This window comes from Vombatus ursinus, unplaced genomic scaffold (assembly GCF_900497805.2).
Source record: "Vombatus ursinus unplaced genomic scaffold, bare-nosed wombat genome assembly UNPS02014870.1, whole genome shotgun sequence".
In the NCBI taxonomy this organism is placed as follows: domain Eukaryota; kingdom Metazoa; phylum Chordata; class Mammalia; order Diprotodontia; family Vombatidae; genus Vombatus; species Vombatus ursinus.
In genome coordinates this window covers 7,313,475-7,336,547 of record NW_020954648.1, presented here as the reverse complement: position 1 = coordinate 7,336,547, position 23,073 = coordinate 7,313,475, and the positions used below count along the sequence as shown (strand labels likewise).

Genomic DNA, 23,073 nt, shown 5'->3' with positions numbered 1-23,073 from the left:
ATACTGTTTAAATCCAACCTCATGTGATTAAAGGTTATCCATAGCCAAAATGTAGCTTGACACCAGTAACTCTCTAGGAATGAGTGCCAGAGATGGCTGAAGGTATTTCCAATTCCCCCAGGCCCCAGATCCATCCAAAGCATTCTTCTTTTGGGTTACTATACCCAGGAACTCTTGAGAAGTTCACCTCAAACTTCTATTTTGTGTTACTCATATCTATCTTAATCTACCTTGCTTTTAGGCTGCCCTCTTGGCAAAATTGCTTAAGTGTGTAACTATGGTACATGGAGTTTCTGTGGGGGAAACCTTTGCTAAAATCCTATATAATGTAAATCTTCCAGAATTTGGGTAGACAGAGCTACTCCTTTTCTGGCTCTCTCTTCTCTGCCAAACGGCCTAATACATTTCTCTCTAAAACTATTTCAGATTTTGGGGTCCATTCTTATGAACAACAGAATTCCAGTCATGACTCTGCTACTGGGCTTTCACCCAGTGATTATCTAACACAGGGCAAGTCCTTGAACCACATCAAACAGATGTTTGTCATCTGTTAGGTGGGGCAGTTGGACTACATGATCTCTGAGGTTTCTTCCAACTCTATAATTCCATGACTTTCTATGTCAGTCAAAGTACTCCATTTATACCCCTTTCTTTTTACTTGTACAAGGTAGGACCATGTGAGAAGGATTGATGGCCAGAATTTTCTCCTCTTCTGAATTGATATCTCTAGTTGCTAATAAAGTCTAACTCCATTCAAACCTGGGGAAAATAGAAAAAGAATTTTTCATTGCCGTTAAATTTATCACATGAATCATACAATCTCCTTTCTTTTTTTAAAGAATTGAGAGACTATGGATATGGAACAATGTATGTCAAGTGGGACTTGATGTATATGTTGGTTGACTTTGCTGAACTTTTTGTTTTGTTTTCTTTTTTATTTATTGTTTTAAGTGACTAGTAGCAAAAAGGAGAGGAATATAATGGGACATACGACTGATGTAAAAACAAAGATAATTTAAAAAAATAAGCAGAGCACAGTCAAAGAGACTGAGCTTTTGGAGTGGCATTGTAAAAAAAAATTCCCAATATATTTTAATTTCTACTCAAAATGACTATTTTTAAAAGTGCTACCATTTTTGTTGCTCTTTTTGGAACTTTACCAAGTTCCCTCTTTTGTCTGACTTTTCAACTGGAAGGATCAAAGGATTAGCAAGTACTTGAGTTTGGGGACTGTCCTTCCAGCTGTTTATAGGGCATTGCATTTGGTGGACACGCTCTTAAATAACAAGGAGGGATCATAAAAGTGATCATTGATGTTTTCTCTTTGCCAAGGGGTGTCTTTTCTTGGGTCTTTGAAAAATAACAGAAGAGTTTCACTGCCTTCCCCTTGGATTGTATGAGCTTTGACATCCTATAGAAATGTGCACAGTAGCCCAGCCTAGCTAGTGTCTGGCAGCCTGAAAGCACTCAAAGTCTCTTGAATCTATGCTGACAATTTGAAGGAGACAAACATTTTTGCCAGGTTCTGATGGGCAGAAATTCCTGCAAATGAATCCCGATCTGCTACTCCCCACCGTGGCCACTGTGCTTGAATTGATGATTATTTCTCTTTCAACTGACAAAAGAGACAGGATGGGACCTTCTTAGAACATTTTGCTCCTCTTTGTCAGAAGGAGAAACTCTTATCTTGAGCATGCTTTCAGGATTCTCTTTCTGGTTCTCCTGATGGAAACAATTCATTTGGTATTTCTGTGTTTTTCTGCTCATCTCAACACCACAGTATACTTTCTTTTCTTTTTTTTCAACTGTACTTCTGTGTTTTAACAAAGTCCTCATTGTGGTTCCTCCCTTCTCTTCCCACACCAACATGCTCAGGGAACCTGGTTACTATCTACCATATTACTTTCTGTTATTTTCCTATCTCTTATGCCCTTACTTCTCCCCTCTGTCTTTCCAAATCTGTGAAGTTCTACAGAGTTCATCTTAAATTTTACCTTCATATAGTCTTCCTTCAAAACTCTAGCCATCACTACTTACCCCCCTTCCAGAAGACCCAAAGACTTAGTGTCAATCCTATACATCTAAGTTGTGTGATTCTACTCTGTTTAGCACTTTGCCTGTTATATACTATATTTTATCATCCTCTAAATGTCTTGTGCTGGTAATACTCAACTCTCTAGTCAGATAATCTTTTTTGGGGGCAGGAATTGTCTCATTTCTATTGTACTCTTTGCAACATCTAGCATAATTCTGGCATTCAATTAATCTTTATTGAGCTAAATGGAATTGAATTAAGACTAGAACAATGTCCCTACCTCCACTGGGTAGCCTTTAGAGAACCTTGGTCCTTTACCCTATGCACATTCTTCTCTTTTTTCTATTGAAACTTCTTACTTTGTCCTTTGGAGTTAACTTTGAGCAGTTATTCATGGGAAGGAAGACCAAAATCTCCCTTTTTTGCATAATAGATACCTCAAGTGGCCTCTTTCCATTCATACCTTCTCTCCTTCTCCCTCCCAAAAAACATGCATACCTTGATTTGCAGAAAACTTCTGAAGTTACAATGATGTGCCAAGGTTCCCAAAGTACGTCCTTCACGGAGAAGCATGTAGGTGGCAGGTGGGATGCTAGATCTGGAGTAATGAGCTCTGAGTTGAGATCCAAGCTCTGGTATTTACTAGCTAACTAGCAAATCACTTAATTTTTTTGAGCCTTAGCTTAATTATGTATAAAATAGGAATACTAGAACTACTTATTGTCACAGAGTTACCTCAAGGGTTGCCTCAGAGAAAGTCTGTACATTTTAAGGGCATATTATAGATTTATAGTGCACATATGTAATATGCTGGTCATAACTTCATTCTTGGTAATGGAGGTAGATTCCAACTGACTCTATTGTAGGCCAATCTAAGATCATTCTCAGGTGAATTTCTACTGTGTGTGTATGTGTATTCTTGTGTGTTTGTATGTGTGTGTGTGTATGTGTGTGTGTGTGTGTGTGTATGTGTGTGTGTGTTGAGGGGGAGGACAAGGAAGTCCAGACCATCAGAGTAAGAATCTCCCAGTGTGGAAATTCCATCCATATATGAAGATCAATAACTTACCTGTAACTTTTAACAATTAGAATTTGAAAGTTAGAAAGGACCTTAGGGGTCATCTAGTCCAACCTATAATGAAGAATGAAGATCTACTATGATATAGTTAACAAATATTTATTGAGGCTCTGTTTGAAGAGCCTCTAATAAGGGAGATTTCACTGCCTCCTGAGGTAACCCATTCACCTTTTGGATAGTTCTGTTAAGATTTTTTTTTTATATTAATCCTAAATTTGCTTCTTTACAATTTTACCAATTGCCCTGATTTTACACTATAGTACCAAATAGAACAAGTTGAATCTTTCTTCTGTATGCTAATCCTTCAAATACATATAGTGTTAGAATGACTTGGATCACTGAGAGTTGAATTGACTTCCCCATCATTATAAAGCTCTTACGGTATAGTATGGTATAGGATTTGATCTCAGGCTTCCTGAGTCCTCTTTACCCTGCATCCCTTCACTTCTCAATTCTACTGTGAGCAGGAAATAGAGGGATACCATTTTCCTAATTGTAAATAGAAAGTTTTGTGATCTTTGTTTCCTATGCAAATTGGATTTATAGACAGAATCTACCATGTTCTTTTGGCTAGGAGACTCTATTAGTCATATGTATTTACATATTACTAATTTGGTATCCTTTGTATACAAAAATGATACTACTGACCTCTAATTGGGCATTTGCCTTTTCTATTAGTTGTAATAATCTATACTAGTTTTTTCACATTCTCTTCTCCCTAGTCTTCTTTTGATCAGGGACACATTGGTAAAATTCTTAGCTACATTTAGAGAGGAAGTATATGCCCATGGATCAGAGTAAAACAAACTTGTAGAAGAATATTAAATTCATAACTTTAACCTCAGTAATACTATTTTCAATCAATGGAACAAACAAATCCCATGAATCACTTCTCTGCTTTTGAGAGATTAAGTTATGAGCACCTCAAGATCAGGTCTAAGTCATATCTATCACTGTATTCTCTGTGTCTAACACTAGGTTTGTATATAAGAAGGAAGGAAGGAAGCAAGCATTTCTGAAGTGCCTGCTATGAGCCAGGCACTGTGTTAAGTTCTTTACAAATATTATCTCACTAGATTCTCACACAACCCTAGGAAGTAGGTGCTATTATTATCCTCATTTTACAACTGAGGAAACTGAGACAAACAGAAGCTAAGGGACTTTCCCAGGGTGGCACAGCTAATAAGTATGTGATGCCAGTTGGAACTTAGGTCTTTCTGACTCCAGACCCAGTACTCTATCCACTGCACCACCTAGCTTGCTAGGGACTAAGTAAATGCTTTTAAAATTGATTCAGTTGAATTGAGAGAAGCCTCTCCCCACCAAAAAACATTACCTTAAAACTACCTACATATGTTGTAGTATTTTAAAATTATGCACAATTGCATGTTTAATATATTGATATATCCACATAAAACTATGGATATATCCATGTAGTTATACACATAAATTGATATATATATATATACATATATATATATATCATTGACATATAATTTTATATATAGATATATCAATTGATGTATATTATTATCAATTGATGTATACTAATATATGGACATATACTCTGTGTGCATATATATGTGTGTGTGTATATATATATATGTATATATATATATGTGTGTGTGTGTGTGTGTGTGTGTGTATATATACAGTCAAGAAGACTCATCTTTCTGAGTTCAAATCTGGCCTCAGACTCTTACTAGCTATGTGACCCTGGGCAAGTCACTTAACTGTTTGCTTCAGTTTTTTCTTCTGTAAAATGAGCTGGAGAATAAAATGGCAAACCACTCTGTTACCTTTGCCAAAAAAACAAAACAAACAAAAAAGGAAAAAACCCAAATGGGCTCATGAAAAATTAGGCATGACTCAACAACAACAACAACAATATAAGTATATTTGACTAATTCCATTGTGGAAACTCCTTCTTCAAAAGGAGATCATGTATTTTACAGTTATAAAGAGCTGCTTTGGGGAGGTGGTAGGAATTGAATAATTAGTGATTTGCCCATGGTAATTAAACTTGTTTGTGTCAGAGCCCAAACTTGAACCTGAATCTTCCAAGACCAACACTCACTCTCCATTACATACATCACATTCCCTCTACCTCTTAAATTATTCTCTAAAATTAAAGTATGGATTGAGTGATGTGCTTATAATTGGCCAAATAAAACTAGGACCACTAAATTGAACTTTTAGCCTATAGTCAAAGTACACTGATGACACATGGCTGAATACCTGCTGTTTGTTGGAAATGGCAAAGCTCACCTCAAGGAAGCTTCTGGACGTTGTGTTTTCAACCCTATTAAAGAAGTCTTGGTTCTAATTGCTGAAACAGATGCAAGGACTGGGAACTGCCAATGTCTGTGGGGCTTAAGTGTCAGTTTCAGGCTCCCTCAATCTCCCTTGGTAAATTCCAAGCTCTGAGCTTCATTAGTCATACACACACACACAGTTATACAGTAATTAGTATTAAGGAAGGTTGTGTCATAGAACATTGCTCAAACTCATTAGCTGTTGGATTGAGGGAAATTTTAGCTTCAAAAGAACAGAGGAAGGAGAACAATTCTTCACTTTTAAGCTAAATCATTCCTCGAAAAAGTCTCCCTTCCTTTGGACAGTGAATTTATGGAGATTTTCTGATTGTATATGTTTATGAACTTTATGTTGTTTTATCATTCACATCAGCTAGGTGGTTCAGTGGATAGAGTCCTAGGCTTGAAGTCAGGAAGACCTGCATTTAAATCCCACCTCTGATACTTAACTAACTGCATGATCTTGGGTATAAGCTTGAGCTCTGTCTGCCTCAATTCCCTCAACTGTAAAAGGGGGAAATAATAGAACTTATCTCACAGAGTTGCTGTGAAGATCAAATGAGATAATATTTTAATGTGCTTAGCACAGTGTCTGACATATAGTAGGTATCTGATAAATGTTTGTTTCCTTCCTACGGCAGTGTGCAATCTCTACCCACCACCCCACTTGCTTTAATTATATTAAGTCGTAATCTGATTCTCTGCAACTTCTAAGCATTATTCAATTTTTGCCCTTTGGGATGGAGTTTGGACCTGTGATTTCATCACCTTCTCTGCAATTTATAGTCATAGAGAGTTACTTTCTGTACAGAAAAGTGGGGATTTCCCCAGAGTCACACAACCAGCCTGTGTTTGAGATAGGGCATGAACTCAGTTTTTCCTGATTTTAGGACCAACTCTCCTTCCACTCTAGCACAGTGCTCCTCCCTTTTGAGGATCAAGCAGTCTTACTTTCTTTTTATTATTATTGTTGTTATTGTTATCATTATTATTATTGGAAGTAATTGACGTTAAGTGACTTGCACAGGCTCACACAGCTAGTAAGTGTCTGCGGTTGGATTTGAACTTAGGAAGATGGATTCTTCCTGACTCCAGGCCTAGCACTCTATCCACTCTACCACCTAGTTGCCTGTCATATTGTATTCTAATCTTGAGTGTGAAGTCAGCTAAATCCTTAAACCTTTTTGTTTTCATGTGAATTTCAGTCTACCAATTCCTGTCCTTCACATACTCTACAATTTCAGTCACATTGGTCCACTAACTCTTGCCTGGTTTTGGCCTTTTCTCTCACACCTTCATTCATTCACATTTTAGGCTGCCCATCATGATTGAAATACTCTCGCTCTGCATCTTTATCTCTTGAAGATCCAGTTCTTGAAGACTCTGTAAACTTTGTGCTGATTCCTTCACCTGAAATGATTTCTCATTTCTCAGATGATTTTAGAGTAGTTTCAATTTTTTCTTTTTCCTTATCACAGTCTACCTTGTAGAACAGAATATTTGCATGTATACATTTTGATTTCCTTCCCTTGTATTGGAAACTTAGGTCAAGGCCTGTGTAATTCTTACACTTCCTATTTTCACCAGTGTATAGATCAATGCCTTGCCTATAGTAGGTACCTAATAAGTGTTTGAGGGTAGCTAGGTGGTACAGTGGATAGAGTGCTGGGCCTGGAGTTAGGAAGACACATCTTCCTGAGTTCAACTCCAGCTTCAGACACTTATTAGCTATGTGACCCTGGGCAAGCCACTTAACACTGTTTGCCTCAGTTTCCTTATCTGTAAAATAAGCTAGAGAAGGAAATGGCAGACCACTCCAGTATCTTTGCCAAGAAAACCCCAAATGGAGTCATGAAGAGTTGGACACAATTGAAATGACTGAACAACAACAAAGTGTTTGATGAATTTAGGATCATAAACTCCTAGAGCTAAAAGTGAATTTAGAGTTCACCTCATTCAATCTTTCACTTAAATTATGGGAAGTAAGATAACTAGATAATATATTGGTATAAGGCCATTTAAAACAAAACAAAACAACAGACCTTTCTATATTATTATATTTGTGTGTATGTACATGAATTTATGCATATAATAGCTATAGTTATAATTACAAATACATATGCACAATAGATAACTTTTTGCTAATCCTGTTCCAGTCGACTCTTCCATCACCTTAACCTTCCTTATTTGGGTCCCTATTTGAGCTAGATGATTTCTAATGTCTAATATGTAGATATTATGTCTATACATCTTAAATATCTATATTATATATACATATAGATTTAAATATAATATTTACATTCAAGAAGTATTATTTATTATAAATTATACATAATTTCACCAAATACTGCCTTAGTGACTATTTTTTCCTTCCTTTCTTTTTCATAATGTTGTAGAATATAGAGAATTGTGATATAGGAAGGACCACAGAGAAATAAGAATTCTATCTGACAATCAGTCAATATGAGCATTTATTAAGCATTTACCATGTTCTAGGCACTGTTCTAAGTGCTATGGATGCAAAGAAAGGCAAAAACACAGATATGAGTGTGTGTATGTGTGTATATATATGCACATATATACACAGTAACATATACACATATAAATGTAGATTATATATGTGTATATACACACACCCACACCCACCCACACCCACACCCACACGCACGCATATATATATTATATATATATATTGATTTTTTTCCCCCTTCCATTACAGGCTTTCCCCATTGTAGAAATTCCCCATTCTAGAAATCTATAAGTAGATTTGAAGTGACTTCTCCACGTTGCACTATACTTTTTTGAGAACAATCCACCATAGTAGCTCAGTTTCATATTCCTATTAGCTAGGTGAAGATGTGAATATTGTATTTTTTCCCTTTTTGATAGAAATTTTCCCCTTTTGGTTAGTAAATAATTTCCAGGCTCTATGTCACATATTCCTAACATATTTTGTGTCATAAACCCATTAGGGAGTCTAGTGAAGCTTGTGGACCACTTTTTAGGTTATTTTAAAAAATTCATCATTGAAAGAAATAAAGATGTAATTTTTTCTTACTGAAATACATGGACCTTCTGAGGTTATAAGAATCCCTGGTTTAGAGAATAGTTTAGTAAAGATGCAGATGATAGCATATAGTGTTTGAAAGAATTTTAAATTGGGACCACTAACTCAATTCCCTGATTTACAGATAAGGAATTGAGGCCAGAAAAGTATAATGACTTGCTAAAGATCACAAAGTAAGTGGGACAATTCAGAATTGAACCAGTCTTACAACTTGAAATCCATTGTTATTTCCATCATATCATGGTGTATCTAGAAGAAAAGAAACAGGAGCAAAAGTCCTCCTCACATACATCTTCCCGTTTCTATAGGCTAGGAAATTCAAATGAGTTTCAAAAGAGAAGAGAACATGAGTTAAGGCAGTCTCCACACTTCAGTGAGATGGCAACACACACACACACACACACCCCTCACCCCACAAAACTCATGTTCCCCTTGACCAAAATATAGCTTGAAAAGTAACCAAGAGTAAATGCCACAAATACGTAGGGATGACACCAGGGTGCTAGGCTTAAAATATTTTCACACAAATTAGCATGCAACTAGGAGCTTTTGCATGAATATGCTTTTGCAGAAAAACCCACACTATGATACAAATGCAGATAAGAATGATCATATACATTTGTCTCTCTCTCCAGATCCATATGCTAGTGTACCCTAACATGCATATATGAGTATAGCTACATAAAAATAATTACGATAGGCTCAGGAACAATAATAACATTTCAATAGCACCTTAAGGCTAAGAATATTCTTTCTTAAAAAAAAGCTTTAAGGACATATATTATTATACTAGCTGACCTTTACACAGTGCTTTAAGGTTTGCAAAATGCTTTATGAACATTGTCCTTTTTATCTTCACCATTTTTGCAGATGAGAAACTATTAATCCCAAGTTATATATTGTGATAAATTCAGAGAAAGAGCTAGGGCACAGAGAAGAAAGGGAAAGGAAAGGGAATAAGCATTTATACAGTACCTACTATGTGCCAGGTATTGTACTGAGCACTTTTTTCGTGTTTTTTTTTTTAACAAGTATTTTTCATTTGATCCTCACATCAACCCTGCAAGGTAGGTGCTATTATTATCCCTATTTTACAGTTGAGGAAACTGAGGCAGACAGAAGTCAAGTGACTTGCCCAGGGTCACATAGTTTGAACTCAAGTCTTCCTGATTCTAGGTCCAGGCTCTCTCCACTGGGCCACCTAGTTGCCCAAGTATCACTATTTCTAATTTATAGATAAGGAAGCAGAACCACAGAGAAGTTAAGTGATTTTCCTTTGTTCACACAGCTAGCAAGAGTGGACAAGCTAGAATGCTTGAGGATGTACTCAGAGATACACGTAAAATATATACATGTACACACATGAGATGTACATTCTTGTACACAGATTTACGACCAGATCCACTTTCACATTGGCACTTACATTTATATAGACATTGACTTTGACATCCATGTACATGCCTACACCTATATCTATACCTACATTTACAACTAGCTCCCTGCTCTAGGGAGGTAGGTAGTTGATAAAGCTTATGATTTGGCTGGTCAAAGAAAGAGGGTGAAAAGACTGACAGATGAGAAAAGATGGATGAGGGGAAAGAGTCAGTAACTATATGGAGAGAGTGTATGGAGAAAAGAGAGTGGGGGTAAGCTAAGTGCACAGAAAATGCTTACATTGCAAAACTTAGTTTTTCTGTTGAATAATGCATTCCATTTATTTTATTACTGCTAGCCAAGATCACAGATGTGAGAGTGAAGTACAGCTGTGAATACATTAACTCAAATAGTAAAAAAAAGTGTATTACTCTCCATCTGCAATGTAATACTTGTAAAGGTCAATGTTTTCTCCCTGAAGTTCAAATTTTGGGAAATTCAGTGAAAGGTATCATGTCATGACATGTAGCCATGGGATAAGAGTTTGCATCATTCCATGTCTGATTCGATAATTAGCAGGCAATTACCAACCCACAACAGTGTGCATAGCACTGGGCTAATTTGATAGGCCCTTGCTAGGTGTTTTGGTCAACTGGATGCAAGAGAACGAAGAGATTTTTATGGAAGTTCCAGAATTATAAAGTACCACTTAGGGTCTTAGAGAACTAATACATTCAAACTCCAGACCAAGAACTCCAAAAGCCTACATACCTCCCAAGTGTTTGCCTTCCCAGAGTAGCACACTCATCCCAACCATCCATTGATTGAGTCTTAGACTGAGCATTACAGAATCTCAGTATTAGAAGGGATCTCAGAAATCATTTATTCCAATCTATATTCAAACATGTACCCCTCTAGAAGTGGTTATCCTGACTCTGCTTGTACATCGTTAGTGATAGAAAAGTAGTAAAAAAAAACACTATCTCACAAAGTATGCAACTCTGTTATTTGAAAATAAATTATGGATGGCTTTTGGTTTTACATGGCTGTAATTTCAGGATATACTTTCTCTTTTCTCCCCACTCCCATTCAACCCAATTAAACTCTCTCTTGTAATTATTTAAAACAATTCATCAAAAACAACCAATACAGTGATAACATTGTATGCAATCATCTGCCACTGTAGTCCCCCACCTCTATGCTGAGAAGAGAAAGGTACATTCCATGATCTTATCTCTGTGGCCAAGATTCTGCTCCATTACTGGGCCCAGATCTTCCCTCAAGAGCGTCACAGGATACATGACTCCTCCAGGGTCACACAACTAGTAAGTATTTGAGGTCGAATTTAAACTCAGGTCCTCCTGACTCCAGGGCCTGTGATCTATCTACCGTGCCACATGGCTGCCCCTATACAAGATAGCTGTTTGAGAAATGTCCCATCTACATTCTCTTTTTTCTAGTCTTAATATACTTAGGACCTCCAGTGCCTCTTCCCTGAATCTGATTTTCAATCTTCTCACTAATTTGGTCATTCTTCTTTGGATATGATACAACTCATTTAGATAGTCTCAAAGCCATGATATGCCAGATATGGTCTGATTTATTCAATTAGACACATTAATTGTTCTAATCAAACAAACAATCAGTCAATAATCAATATTTATTGTACACCTACTATGTGCAAGGCACACCATCTGATGGTGATGTGAATAGGTATTTGTGTGTATATGTGACATATTAGAACTCTGTTTTTAGGGCTAAATTTTATCATAAATTTGGAGTTGGAAAGGATTCCAGAAGTGATCCAGTCCAGCCTTCTTATTTTAAAGATGAAGAAATAGTGGCTCAGAATGGCAAAATAATCTTTCAAAAGTCACACAGATTAAGGGACAGAGATAATTTTTGAACTTGAGTCAGCTGATTCCAAATCCACTTTTCCACCTTGCCTCCCAAGCTGGGTACATGCCTTCCTTGGTTTTTGTCTTAAACATCCATCTGCCTTTTTGTTAGCCTACTAAATTGATGATATTATCTTGTTTGAAAGTATAGGCATCTTGTGGCTGGTTGTCCAGATGCACATTATGGAGAAATACAGAAACAAACATTCCATATCTAGTTTTAACTTTCTCATATACATCCCTTAGTAATGCCAATATGTTGATTACTTACACAATATAGAAAGAATAAAGGAAACAAGATACCTATTTTAAGTCAAGAATTAACTCAATCCTCATAGATACGTACTTCAGTCCTCCCTCCCTCTCTCTCTCTCTCTCTCTCTCTCTTTTTAAGGCAATTGAGGTTAAGTGACTTGCCCAGGGTCACACAGCTAGTAAGTGTCAAGTGTTTGGTCTGAGGCCAGATTTGAACCCAGGTCCTCTTGAATCCAGGGCTGGTGTTCTATCCATTGTACCACCTAGCTGCCCCCTCCTCCTTATTCTTAATGCTAGAAGAGAAATCTGAAAGTTTCCCCCTTCCTGTCCTGAATACTTCTAGTCTCCTAAAAGGCCAGTTTCTGGTCATGGGCTTTGTTGCTTTGTTGTTGTTCAGTCATTTCAGTCATGTCTGACTGTTGGTGACCCTATCTAGGGTTTTCTTGGCAAAGATACTGGAATGGTTTTCCATTTCCATTTCCTTCCATTTCCATTTCCATTTCCTTCTCCATTCCTTCCTTCATTTTACAGATGAGGAAACTGAGGCAAATAGGGTTTGCCCATGGTTGCACAGCTAAGTGTCTGAGACTGGATTTGAACTCAGGTAAGGTTAAAATCACTGAGATGAGGACCTCTTAAGAAGCCATGGCAGTTAAATTCATCATAAGATCATAGAATTAGAGCTAGAAGAAATCCCAGAGATTATATAGTCCAAATATCTCTTTTTACAAGTGATTCAACCGCAGCCACGTGAGGTTCAGTGATTTACCCAAGGTCACAAAGGTATTAAATATCCAAGGCAGAAATAGAACTCAGGTTCTCTAACTGCCATGTCAATGCTCTTTCTACTCTACCAGGCTGCTTCCTCAATGACCGTTCAACCCTTTCAACATCCATAAAGCAAGCCTGGGACCTGTCTCCTCTTCAACTGGTCCAACTACTAACTCAGGGTCAAAAGGAAGAGCATGGTGACCATCCAGCCCACTTGAATTTTTATTACATTTTTTTCTTTTAAAGATGTTAAGCCTAAGGACAAAACAGGGTTTTTCTGTCCTTTGGTGCATGTACTGTAGGAAGAAATAAAGATAACTGATATTTATATGGTGATTTAAGGTTTGCAAAGTACTTTTATGTTTATTATGTCATTTCAGCCTCACAACAACTCTGTGAGGTAGGCACTGAAGACATTTACAATTGGATCAATCAGTGGACAAACATTTATAGTTAACTTATTACATATGATGTACCCTTCTGGATGTAGAGGGAGGGGAGAGGAGAGGAGAGGAGAATGCCAGAAAGAAGAGGAGAGTGGAGGGGAAGGAAAAAGAGAAAAGAAGAGAGGAGAGGAGAAGAGAAGGCAGTGAAGGGGAGGGGCGGAAAGGAGAGGAGAGTGGAGGGAAGGGGAAGAGAAGAGAGGAGAATGGAGGAGAGGGGAGGAGAGGACTCTGGGGGCCACCCATGCTCAGGGATTCTGAGACAGATGATGCTTCAGCAAAGGATATTGATAAGGAACAATAAACAGATAGGATCTAGGGTTGCCTCAGCATTTGAATGTCAGAATCCATACCCTGTGCCCCATTTTCTGTACCACATCTTTTTAGAACCTAATAGGAATTGTTGATTAACTAGTAGGCAACCTTGCCTTTCAGCTGTGGACAGCAGTAGTGCCAAACTTGACTTCTCTAAAAGGTATAAAACAAATCAAAGATGTTTTAAACACTCTCATCAAGCCTCACTCTATGAAACACTCTTTCTAAAATTAATTCGCAAATCAATTGTTTGGAATTCAGAATATATTTTCTGCTACAAACAATATTATAGATGGTGGTTAGGCAAACCTGGATGTGTTATAGAAATGTGAGTTTTTGTAAGTCTAATTATGTCCCTGGTTATTCTCCCCCCTCCCCAAAAAAGCAAATTAAGCAATAAGACACAAGACTGTGCAAGCCAGACCAGCACCCTGTTCACTACTGATGACATTGACTTCTGTGGGAAGGCATAATCTGAATTCTAACTTGAATCTTGGGAAGCAGCAGGAATGGGAGGGGCAAGTCACCAAGCTTGTTTCTTAATCTGTAAAATGAGGGAGTTGGCCTTGATGATGATCCCTCCCAGCTCTAAATCTAAACAAAGAATACCTCTCCATACCACAGTCAAAGTCACCAAGAGCTACCAGTTGTACATGAAATATTTCCCAGGCCCACAATCTGGAGATGAAGAAATATCCTTCATTAAGCTGAGGCTTTCTCTAGCAAACTGGTAAGAAGAGACCAAGGCTCCCTTTAGTAACATACTGGGTTGTGGCAAAGACAAGAACAAAAATGAAACAATTCTTGTCCTTGAGGAGCTTATATTCTACTTGATGGGCATGAGGAAAGGTGTGGGAGAGATGCAATATTTACGGAAGAAAATATAAAGTTATATAGATTTATCTGCCCACCATCCCCACTCCCAATAGAATGTAAGTTCCTTGAAGGCAGACACATGTTTTCATTTTCTCTTTCTCATCCTGAGATTAGCACATAGTAGGCTCATAAAAACACAAGATCATTGATTTAGGGTTGGAAGGCATTGTAGAGGCAGACTTGTTTGGTCCTTTCTTTTTACAGATGAGAAAACAAAGAGTCAGAGAAGATAAGTGACTTGCCTAGAGTCACCCAGCTCATGAACAGAGTTGGGATCTAAGCCCAAATCTTTCTGACCCTAAGACTTATGTTGCATCCACTCCATTGTATTGCTTGATGGATGGGACTTCATTGTTGACAGGCATTAGGTTGCTGTGAGTCACCTCTACATTTTTGTGGTACTGTCCTTATTTTAGATTGCAACATACTCTTGTAGCTCATTTAGCCTTCCTGGTTTGCAGAACTCAATATCGGAGGGTATCTTGTAGTGGCCATTATTGCAGGCCTCTAGCTTTGTGCCTCACTCATTGGCTATGTGTTTGTATGTGTGTCTGATTGCATGTACATATGGGCAAATATATATCTTCCTCCCTTGGTGAACATCTCTATTCCAGTGGATTTAATTTTTATCTCCTTGTTTTCAGCCAATTGCCATATTTTTAGTGTTGCAACACAGGCTCCTTTAGGACGTGAACTTTTGTTTGTTTGTCTGTTTGTTTTCATGTCCTGGGCACTTAGCAGGCTGGTACAGAGTAAGTGCTTGATGAATACTTGTTGAATGAATGAACGAATGGGTAGGATCTTAGATGTTTATGCTCTTTCCTTTGGTGTTACCATTTGTTCTGTATAATCCTCCATCTACATAGTTGAATCCCCCATTGGGATGTGAGCTCCTTGAAGGGTAAGAACTACTTTTTACTTTTCTTTGTATTTTCCACACTTTGCTTGGTGCCTGGTACATAGTGAGCACACAATAAATGCTTCTTGATTGGCTGATGGGTTGATTTTAGCCTCTGGCTTTGAAAAGGTGTGCATTTTTATTTGGTGATTTCATCATGATATTTCTTTCTTTTTTTTTCTTTTGGACTTAAATTCTAGAACTTAAATACACAATAAAAAACATATTACAAACTTAAATATTGAAACTTAAATACAAACATGATATTAATTTCTGATGTCTGGTGGACATAGTGAGAACATGTAATAAATATTATTTGGTGATGTTTGTGTGAGCGGGTGTAGAACACTGATGAAGTAAAGGTTCTCTCACTAATAGAGCCTGACCATCATTCATTCCCTCTTGTAAGAGACTAAGTTGTGGCTGGAGCATAGAATCCCAGAATCGTATTGCAGTTCCATGGTTGCACTTTTGTTTTTGTATCCTTAGTGTCTAGCCCATGATAAGTTATCAAGAAATGCTTGTTGATTGGTAGCGTCCATCTTAACCCCATGGCTGACTCGCCTAGCATCTCCTTTGTGCTACTGCAGAGCCTCCAAACATACCCATCTTGACTTTGAGTTGGGTGTTTCCTGAAGAGTACCACATTTTATGATCAGAACACAGACCTTTTCACTAAAATCATCTTTATCAGTGCTTTCCTTAGACAGCTGCAGATGAACCAAATTTGACACATTCTCTTTGCCTCCCCAAAGGTGATCAAACCCCAGGAACTCAAAGTTCCTAGTTGCTGTTAGATATTTTGTACAAATGGCCTTTTTATGGATTTTCAGGCACACAAAGGTGCTAAGAGAAGCCAGAGGGGAGAAAGGAGATGAAGCTGAGAAGAAGTCTAAGGTCTCAGTCCTCTGTTGCCATTTTCTGGAACTGTTCACAGAAAGGCTAATACAGGCAGACCTGCAGGAAAGGGAAGAAGGGGAAGTGGGGTGTGCGGTGCTAGTCTTTAGTTTTCCACTGAGCTGTGACCTGGTTTCTCTCCATTGCCTGCTATTTTCCTATTTTATAAACAAGACTTCAAGACAATGCCTTGCATGCCAAGTAGGGGCAGCTGATTGGACAGAAAGAATTATCTTCCTCACTAAAATATCCTCTTTGGCCTCCACCCTTACCTCAAACACACACATAGCACGCACACATATACAGCCCTTAACACCCACTTCACCTCAGACATTTCCTTTCACATTCAGGACAGTGAGACACACCATTCTCCCCCTGAATTCCTCTCCCTATCCTATTGCCTTCTTTAGGGGCAGGATAGGTTCTTGTATTTATGTGGTTTAGTATTTTAAAGTTGTTTTTTCTTTTCTTTTGGCTACCACAGCAGAATCCAAGAAGAAGAAAAAGGAAGGCAAGAAACAGGAGAAGATGTTGGACTAAAAGACAGCAAGCTGGGAAGTACATGAAAGGGACATCAGCAAACATGATCAGTTAACAGTTTTATTTACACCAACTGTAGGGGTTCTATCCTGAAGTTATTTATAGCTTAATTATACAATAGGCAGAAAGAAAAAAAAAAGAACTTTTTTATAGTAGTATTTTTTCAAGTGTAACCATAACACTGTTAGGTGCCTGTATTAAAAAACTGTAATTCCATTTAGAAATTTTTTTCTATTATACAATGAATGATTTATAAAAACTTAAAGTCAATTTTTCAAGTTTGAGTCATGCACAATTTTAGGTCTAAAACCAACCATCTCTATATATTGTTTTTCTTTTGGTGGGAGTTAAAATTTCATGATGACTGAGTAAATACATTCTCAGGTTAGGTGCCCTCCCTTTCCAGGCTAAATAAAGTTGAATTCCTCTGCCCATTTATTATATAGAGAAATGTCATCTTTTCAACCAATGAACTCTTCTTTGTTTTTAGTCAGCTAAAAGAGGAAAGGTCAGTCATCTTAAACCTTTTCCTATGTTCTGGACCAAATGCTGTTTTTTTTTTAAAGCAAAAATATTATTTTGTATTAGAAATGGTCTCCTACTTTGGCAGCAATGTTTATTTTCTAGACAAAAGAGATTTTTTTTATTTGAAAAATTACTATTAAGAAAAATACTGTTTTGTAAAACAATTCACTTCCATAACCCTCCCCAACCTCCCACCATACTGACCCACTCCCACTCCACCCAGTCTGACCTATTAGCAATGAGAATTTTTCACTTAGATTTAGTTAAAAGACTTCTGTGCATGAGCAGAAGATTTTTTTTTTTTAGTAATGTTCGTTTCCTTTACATCAGTTACTGGAAAGTGTGGTTAGTTTGGTGCTATTGGCCTCAAGCAAGGCCACATATAGGACTGGCTTTGGGGAAGAGGAAAGAATTACATGTTTAATGGAAAGACTTACAGTTGCAAAACACATACCAGTCCTAGAGTAACAATGTGAGACGTGGAAGAGTGCAAGCCCTGTGTCTATGCCAGGCTATTTGGTTCCAATAGATATCATGTGAGTGCCAAAGACCATCTGTGTAGCACCTTTATCTCTTGGCCTTGCAAGGGGCTTTTATAAAGGAAGCAGAGCTATAATTGGGAATTTAGGGGCCCAGGGAAAACAGCACAAACTGCATCCCCCCAATAAACCTTGAAATTCATGATATGCAAATAATAAAACAAGTAAGCAGGACCAAATCAGTTGAAAAGGGGGAGTTAGTTACCACAGTGGCTCACAGATGGGTGCTATTAACATTGCCTGTGAACTTGTAGCCTCCTATTTTTTTTTCATGTTAACTAGGTAGTTATAAGTTCTTAGTTATTAATTTCTTATTTCTAGCTGCAGGAGTGCATGTGTTAAATCTTTATACTCTCTAAATAGTGGTGCCCTGGAGCAAAGCCTCAATCATACCATTCCAGTTACATCTCTGAATGAAAGATTTCTCTGATTCTATGAGAGATAGAAAGTTGTTTGGCATTGGCTAAGTTCAAAGTATCAAGCTTTACATATCAACTATTCCATATAAACTATTTCCATATCAACAATTCCAATCAACTATTCTGTAAGGCAGAAGATTAAAATTATTACTATGTTTATTTTAAGGAAGGAATATATATATACCAGTAATCTTAAAAGGGCATGAGATCCATTCCCAGAATAGTTTCATCTGTTCTACCATTAGTCTGGCCCATCTCATACTAAATTCTTGGCAAAGTCCCACCTTTAGGGGGGCTGTGCTCAATTCTGCCTCTGAACTAAATGCCAGCCTACAAAATAATTAGGAAGAGATAAGGGCTATGCCTTGAGATTGATTCCCATTTAATAAAAGCAGAATGCCTTAGAAAATACAAATGATAACCAGGTACATAGGAAATGATGTCTTTTTTCAAGCCAACCCCAATCAAAGGGGGAAAATATGCACAGGGGGGAGAAGGATGAGGTGAAAGAAATGTATTGCATCCAACTGTCTGTTGGCTATTCAAGATTTCATACAACTGAATGATGGGAGTGATGGAAGGAGGTACACTACATTCTATTAGCTTGTCATTAGGATTGCTTCTCTATTAGCATTTACTAAGAGTACTGGTCAAAAAGCAACAGCTCATGAATCAGTAATGAGTCAGAACAAGACCTCTCAAGTAACAGACAGCCTGGTAAATATCCATGCCACACTCCTATATTGACAGGACATTATGAGAAGCCAAAGAAATGCAGGAGATTTCTGTTGTTTTATCTCCAGCCCTTAACAAACCATATAATTGACCCTCTGATTCTTTCCCTTGTTATGGACAAAAAAGGTCAGTTTGTATAGCAAGGCTGTAATCTCAGTTGCATATGTGTGAAATTAGATTTCCTTCCAACTGCCATAACCATTCTACTGAAACTGGCTTTCTCTGACTTGCTAAATCATAATGAGAAACCGGGGAGATGAGGAACAAAAAAGCCCAAGCTCTAAACATGAGTGATTATTGCATTTGGTGGTGGTGGTGAAACAACAGATGATCCCCACAGACCTGGGAGTCTCAGAAAACACCAGGGGAAACCCTTTTTCCAAACACTTTTCATTTCAGATCTGCTAAGCCTGGAGGGAAGGGGTGGTGATACAGAGAGAACTCTGCTAGATTTCCTTATGTATTTCAAGGGTTTCCATTCAAGTATTTGCCAGTTACCCAAGTGGAAGAATACAGTAGGCATGAGGCTTTCTCACAAAAACCTTCTGGCAAGTTAGAAAGAGAATCCCCATTAAAGGGTTCCCAGTAATCACGTCTTAGTATTCAGGAGGGGTGCTACCCCTTGACAACTTCTAACACATGTCTACTTTCTTAGTTATTCTGACATACCATGAAGAGCTATGATTCTACTTCTTCCCAATTTGTGCAGGTTGTGAGGAAGAGGGAGAAGAAAGGAGTGGTTGAAATGAGGCCCTTGTGTCAGGGCAGTTGGTAGCAAATGAGTTCCCAAAGGCCTAAGAGATTACATATAGAATTCCCAGTCTCTGCTCTATCAGAGAGTCATATAGGGAGTTGAAAAACTATATAGCCCATGGGGAAGAATCTGATTACTTAGGAAGAAGAGGAAAATTCACTTTCAAGAAGAGCTTTCTCTGGCCTCACTTCTAGGATACCATATTAAGAAATAAGGAGAAGAAAATTCCATCTCATTATCCAAGTTCAGGACTATAGGGATAAAGAGCCATGCTTAGGTTTGTTCTGGGACTGAAAGGTTGAAAGACGACTTTGTATTAAAACCTGGGTTGCTTTTAAACTAAGGAAAACTAAAGAAAAGAATGGTAGTGAGTCCTGGATAGCCCTTAATTTTTACATGCGTTTATTTGAAAGCAATTGAAATTTGGCTCTTACTGCTGTCAATTTTGATCCACAAGGGTTTCAAAGTCACTGGGGGCAATGAATGAAATCCTTAAAATAAAGGCATAGATTTCTTACCCCTCCTTAAGCATTGATTTCTAGGTCACTTCCTATATATTGTGTAACCTGAGGAGAGATGGAATTTAGTCAACTTCTGGACTCATAAATGTTTGAGTGGCCTGTGGGAAAGGCCACACAACTTTTTCCATTAAAAAAAAAAAGATGGTTCAGTTGGCCTCACCTTCTTAAGTGAAGAGTAAAGGAATTAAGGAGACTTTGTGGGGTGTGATGTTTTATAAGGGAAAGAGAAAAGAATATTTTCCTTCAGATTAGGTAGTTATAACACGCTTTCCAAGTCTGAAAAATCAAAACTTTGCTAGAATGTTGTACATGATTCTAGTTTGCTAAATGGGATGGAGGCAAAGAATTTCTCCCTTCTTAGTCTTCTTCCATAATGACAAGGGCAGGAAGTGAGTCCTGAAAGCGGTTTATCAAGGCACTGATTCCAGTTTTAAAAGAAGCTATTGATCTTTTTCAATGAGTTTGCTCAAGAGGGAAGAAGGTCCTGAATGTGTAGCAAGTAGTGCCTACCTCATACTTGTCTGGAGTGCTGGCTTCCAGGGGAAGGACAATGTGGAGGACACTTCAAAGAGGGTGACTAATGTCCCCTTGCTACATTAATATCTCTCTTTTATTGCTCCCAGTCACCCGTTATGCCAAGTAGAAACCAAAGTTAAAATATACCCTCAGGGTGACCTGGCAGTGCCTGGGCAGGGTAGCCAATGAAATATCTCAGTTCGAGAATGTTTTCATGTGAGGAAATGATGGTCTAAATGACTCTTCCACTTGAGAAGGGGGAAAAAAATCAACAGATCTTCCACTCTCTGCACCCACAACTTTGCTCTTATAGCTTAAAATAAGAAAATATATTCAAATACAAAGTTAACAGGCACAGAAGATTGATGAATCTCATGTATATACCTATTAAACTTTATAGTACCAAGGTACTCATGGGGTTGGGTGAAGTTTTTAAAATTTTTTTTTTTTGTATATTGATTGTTAGAAGCATATTATCTTTTGGTCTTTAAAATCTGCACGAAAGCCATATATCTGCATAATAGAATAAAAACATGAATAATCCTGATATAATATCCCTAATGGTTTCCTAGCCTCCTGTGATGGTAGGATGCCTTAGAGAATGTACACATCTATTGATTGTATCTACCTATTTGACTTGCTCTTAGTAGAGATAAAAAAATAAAAAAAAATAAACTAATCAAAGAGAACTTGGCTGTTGTCTTTTGACTGTCAAAACTATTGGATAGAATGCAAATTCTCTTCTAAGAGTTTTCTAAAATCATGAGAGAATTACAGTAATGCCACAGGCATTTTAAATGGTTGTGGGTTTGGCAGTCTGGAAAGGTCAAATTAATGCTTGATTCTTTAAGTGCCAAAATATTTTTATTTTACTCATTTGATAAAAATGGAAGAGTGGTAAGTATTACATAGTACCACACTATCCCAAATAGATTATGCTGAACATGATTTAAAACTTTCCTTGATGACTCATTGTCTTGGTGACCATCAGTTATTATACTAGAAATGCAGGGGATCTGGATGGTGTGGGAAGTCAATTGAATAGTGAATAGGTCCAGAAACCATAAGATACCTTAGAATTTGATTTCTTCTTCAAATTCATACTGTCAATATCACTCATCAAGGGGACATGAAGACTATGTAGCTAAATCACCTTGCATTCAGTATAACGTGGCTGCCTTTCTGCAAAATTAATGTTAAAGGCCGAGCAACCCTCTCCTAAGTGATTTTATCACCTTCGGTTTGTTTTTGTTTCTGTTTTGCTTTTTGGTGAGGCAATCGGGGTTAAGTGACTTGCCCAGGGTCACACAGCTATTGTCAAGTGTCTGAAACCGAATTTGAACTCAGACGCTCCTGATTACAAGTCCAGAGCACTATCCACTGCGCCACCTAGCTGCCCTTAGTTTTGTCACCCTCTATAAAATAATCTCACTTACCAAAATTGTCATCCTTATATTTACAAGCACCTTTTGCAGTGGTTGCATGGGGTAATTGAAAGAATTTGCTTTTGTAGTCAGCAGAGACCTGTGTTCAATTTCAGCTTTTGATACTTAGTAGGTGTTTGACCATAGGCAAGTCACATCACCTCTCAGAGGTTGATTTCTCATTGAAAACAATGGAGATGTTATCTTTTTGTGCTTACCTCAGAGCTGTTGTAAAGAACAAATAAAATGACATGCCATTTTAAAGTTGCATATTGCAAATGCATAGATATATTACATTATGTAAAAACTTGCCCATATAGTCATTAAAACCACGTAGGGCTGGCAAGCCTTGTCACCTTGCTTTTCTGCCTCACTTGCCTAAACTTATTGATGAAAGTACAGAACAAGGATACCTCAGATCAATCTGAAAACTTGGGGTTGTGTATTTAAGGAGGTGCTATTTTAAAAATGATACATTCTTCCTCCCTTTTATCATTCTCCTTTCTCCCTGCATCATTTGAAAAAAAAATATGTCTGAAAACACAATACCTTGGCCCAATTTTCTTCTAATCCTTCTTAATATTTGGCTTTTTAATAGGTCCAAGCCACACTGCACCTTTAATGTTATAATGGAATTGAAAGACTTTGCAAGGTGCCTGACAAGTAGATCAGTTCTCTGATTCTTATTAAATCTCTTCTGTGATGTTTTTTCATATTTTAAACAGAATTCTGCCTACAGGTTGATTCAATGAAGTAACACTGGCATCTTTCAAACACATGAATACACATACTCAGAGAGGTTACTTGACTTATTCATAGTTTGTACAACTTGCCTCTGACTCATTTTATCTGAGTGACCACTGACAAGTCACTTAACT

At 37.6% G+C, this 23,073-nt stretch overlaps 1 protein-coding gene across 1 annotated transcript in view; it reads left to right on the top strand.

The window, feature by feature from the left end:
• The window catches only part of PTN (pleiotrophin), a 132,568-nt gene extending 111,113 nt beyond the window's left edge, over nucleotides 1-21,455 (top strand). Inside the window, exon 5 of the mRNA XM_027842371.1 lies at nucleotides 16,707-21,455. Within this exon, the coding sequence (XP_027698172.1) occupies nucleotides 16,707-16,762 (56 nt within the window). The 3' untranslated portion in view covers nucleotides 16,763-21,455. The remainder of the gene's footprint in view (nucleotides 1-16,706) is intronic.
• Nucleotides 21,456-23,073: the final 1,618 nt, after the last annotated feature.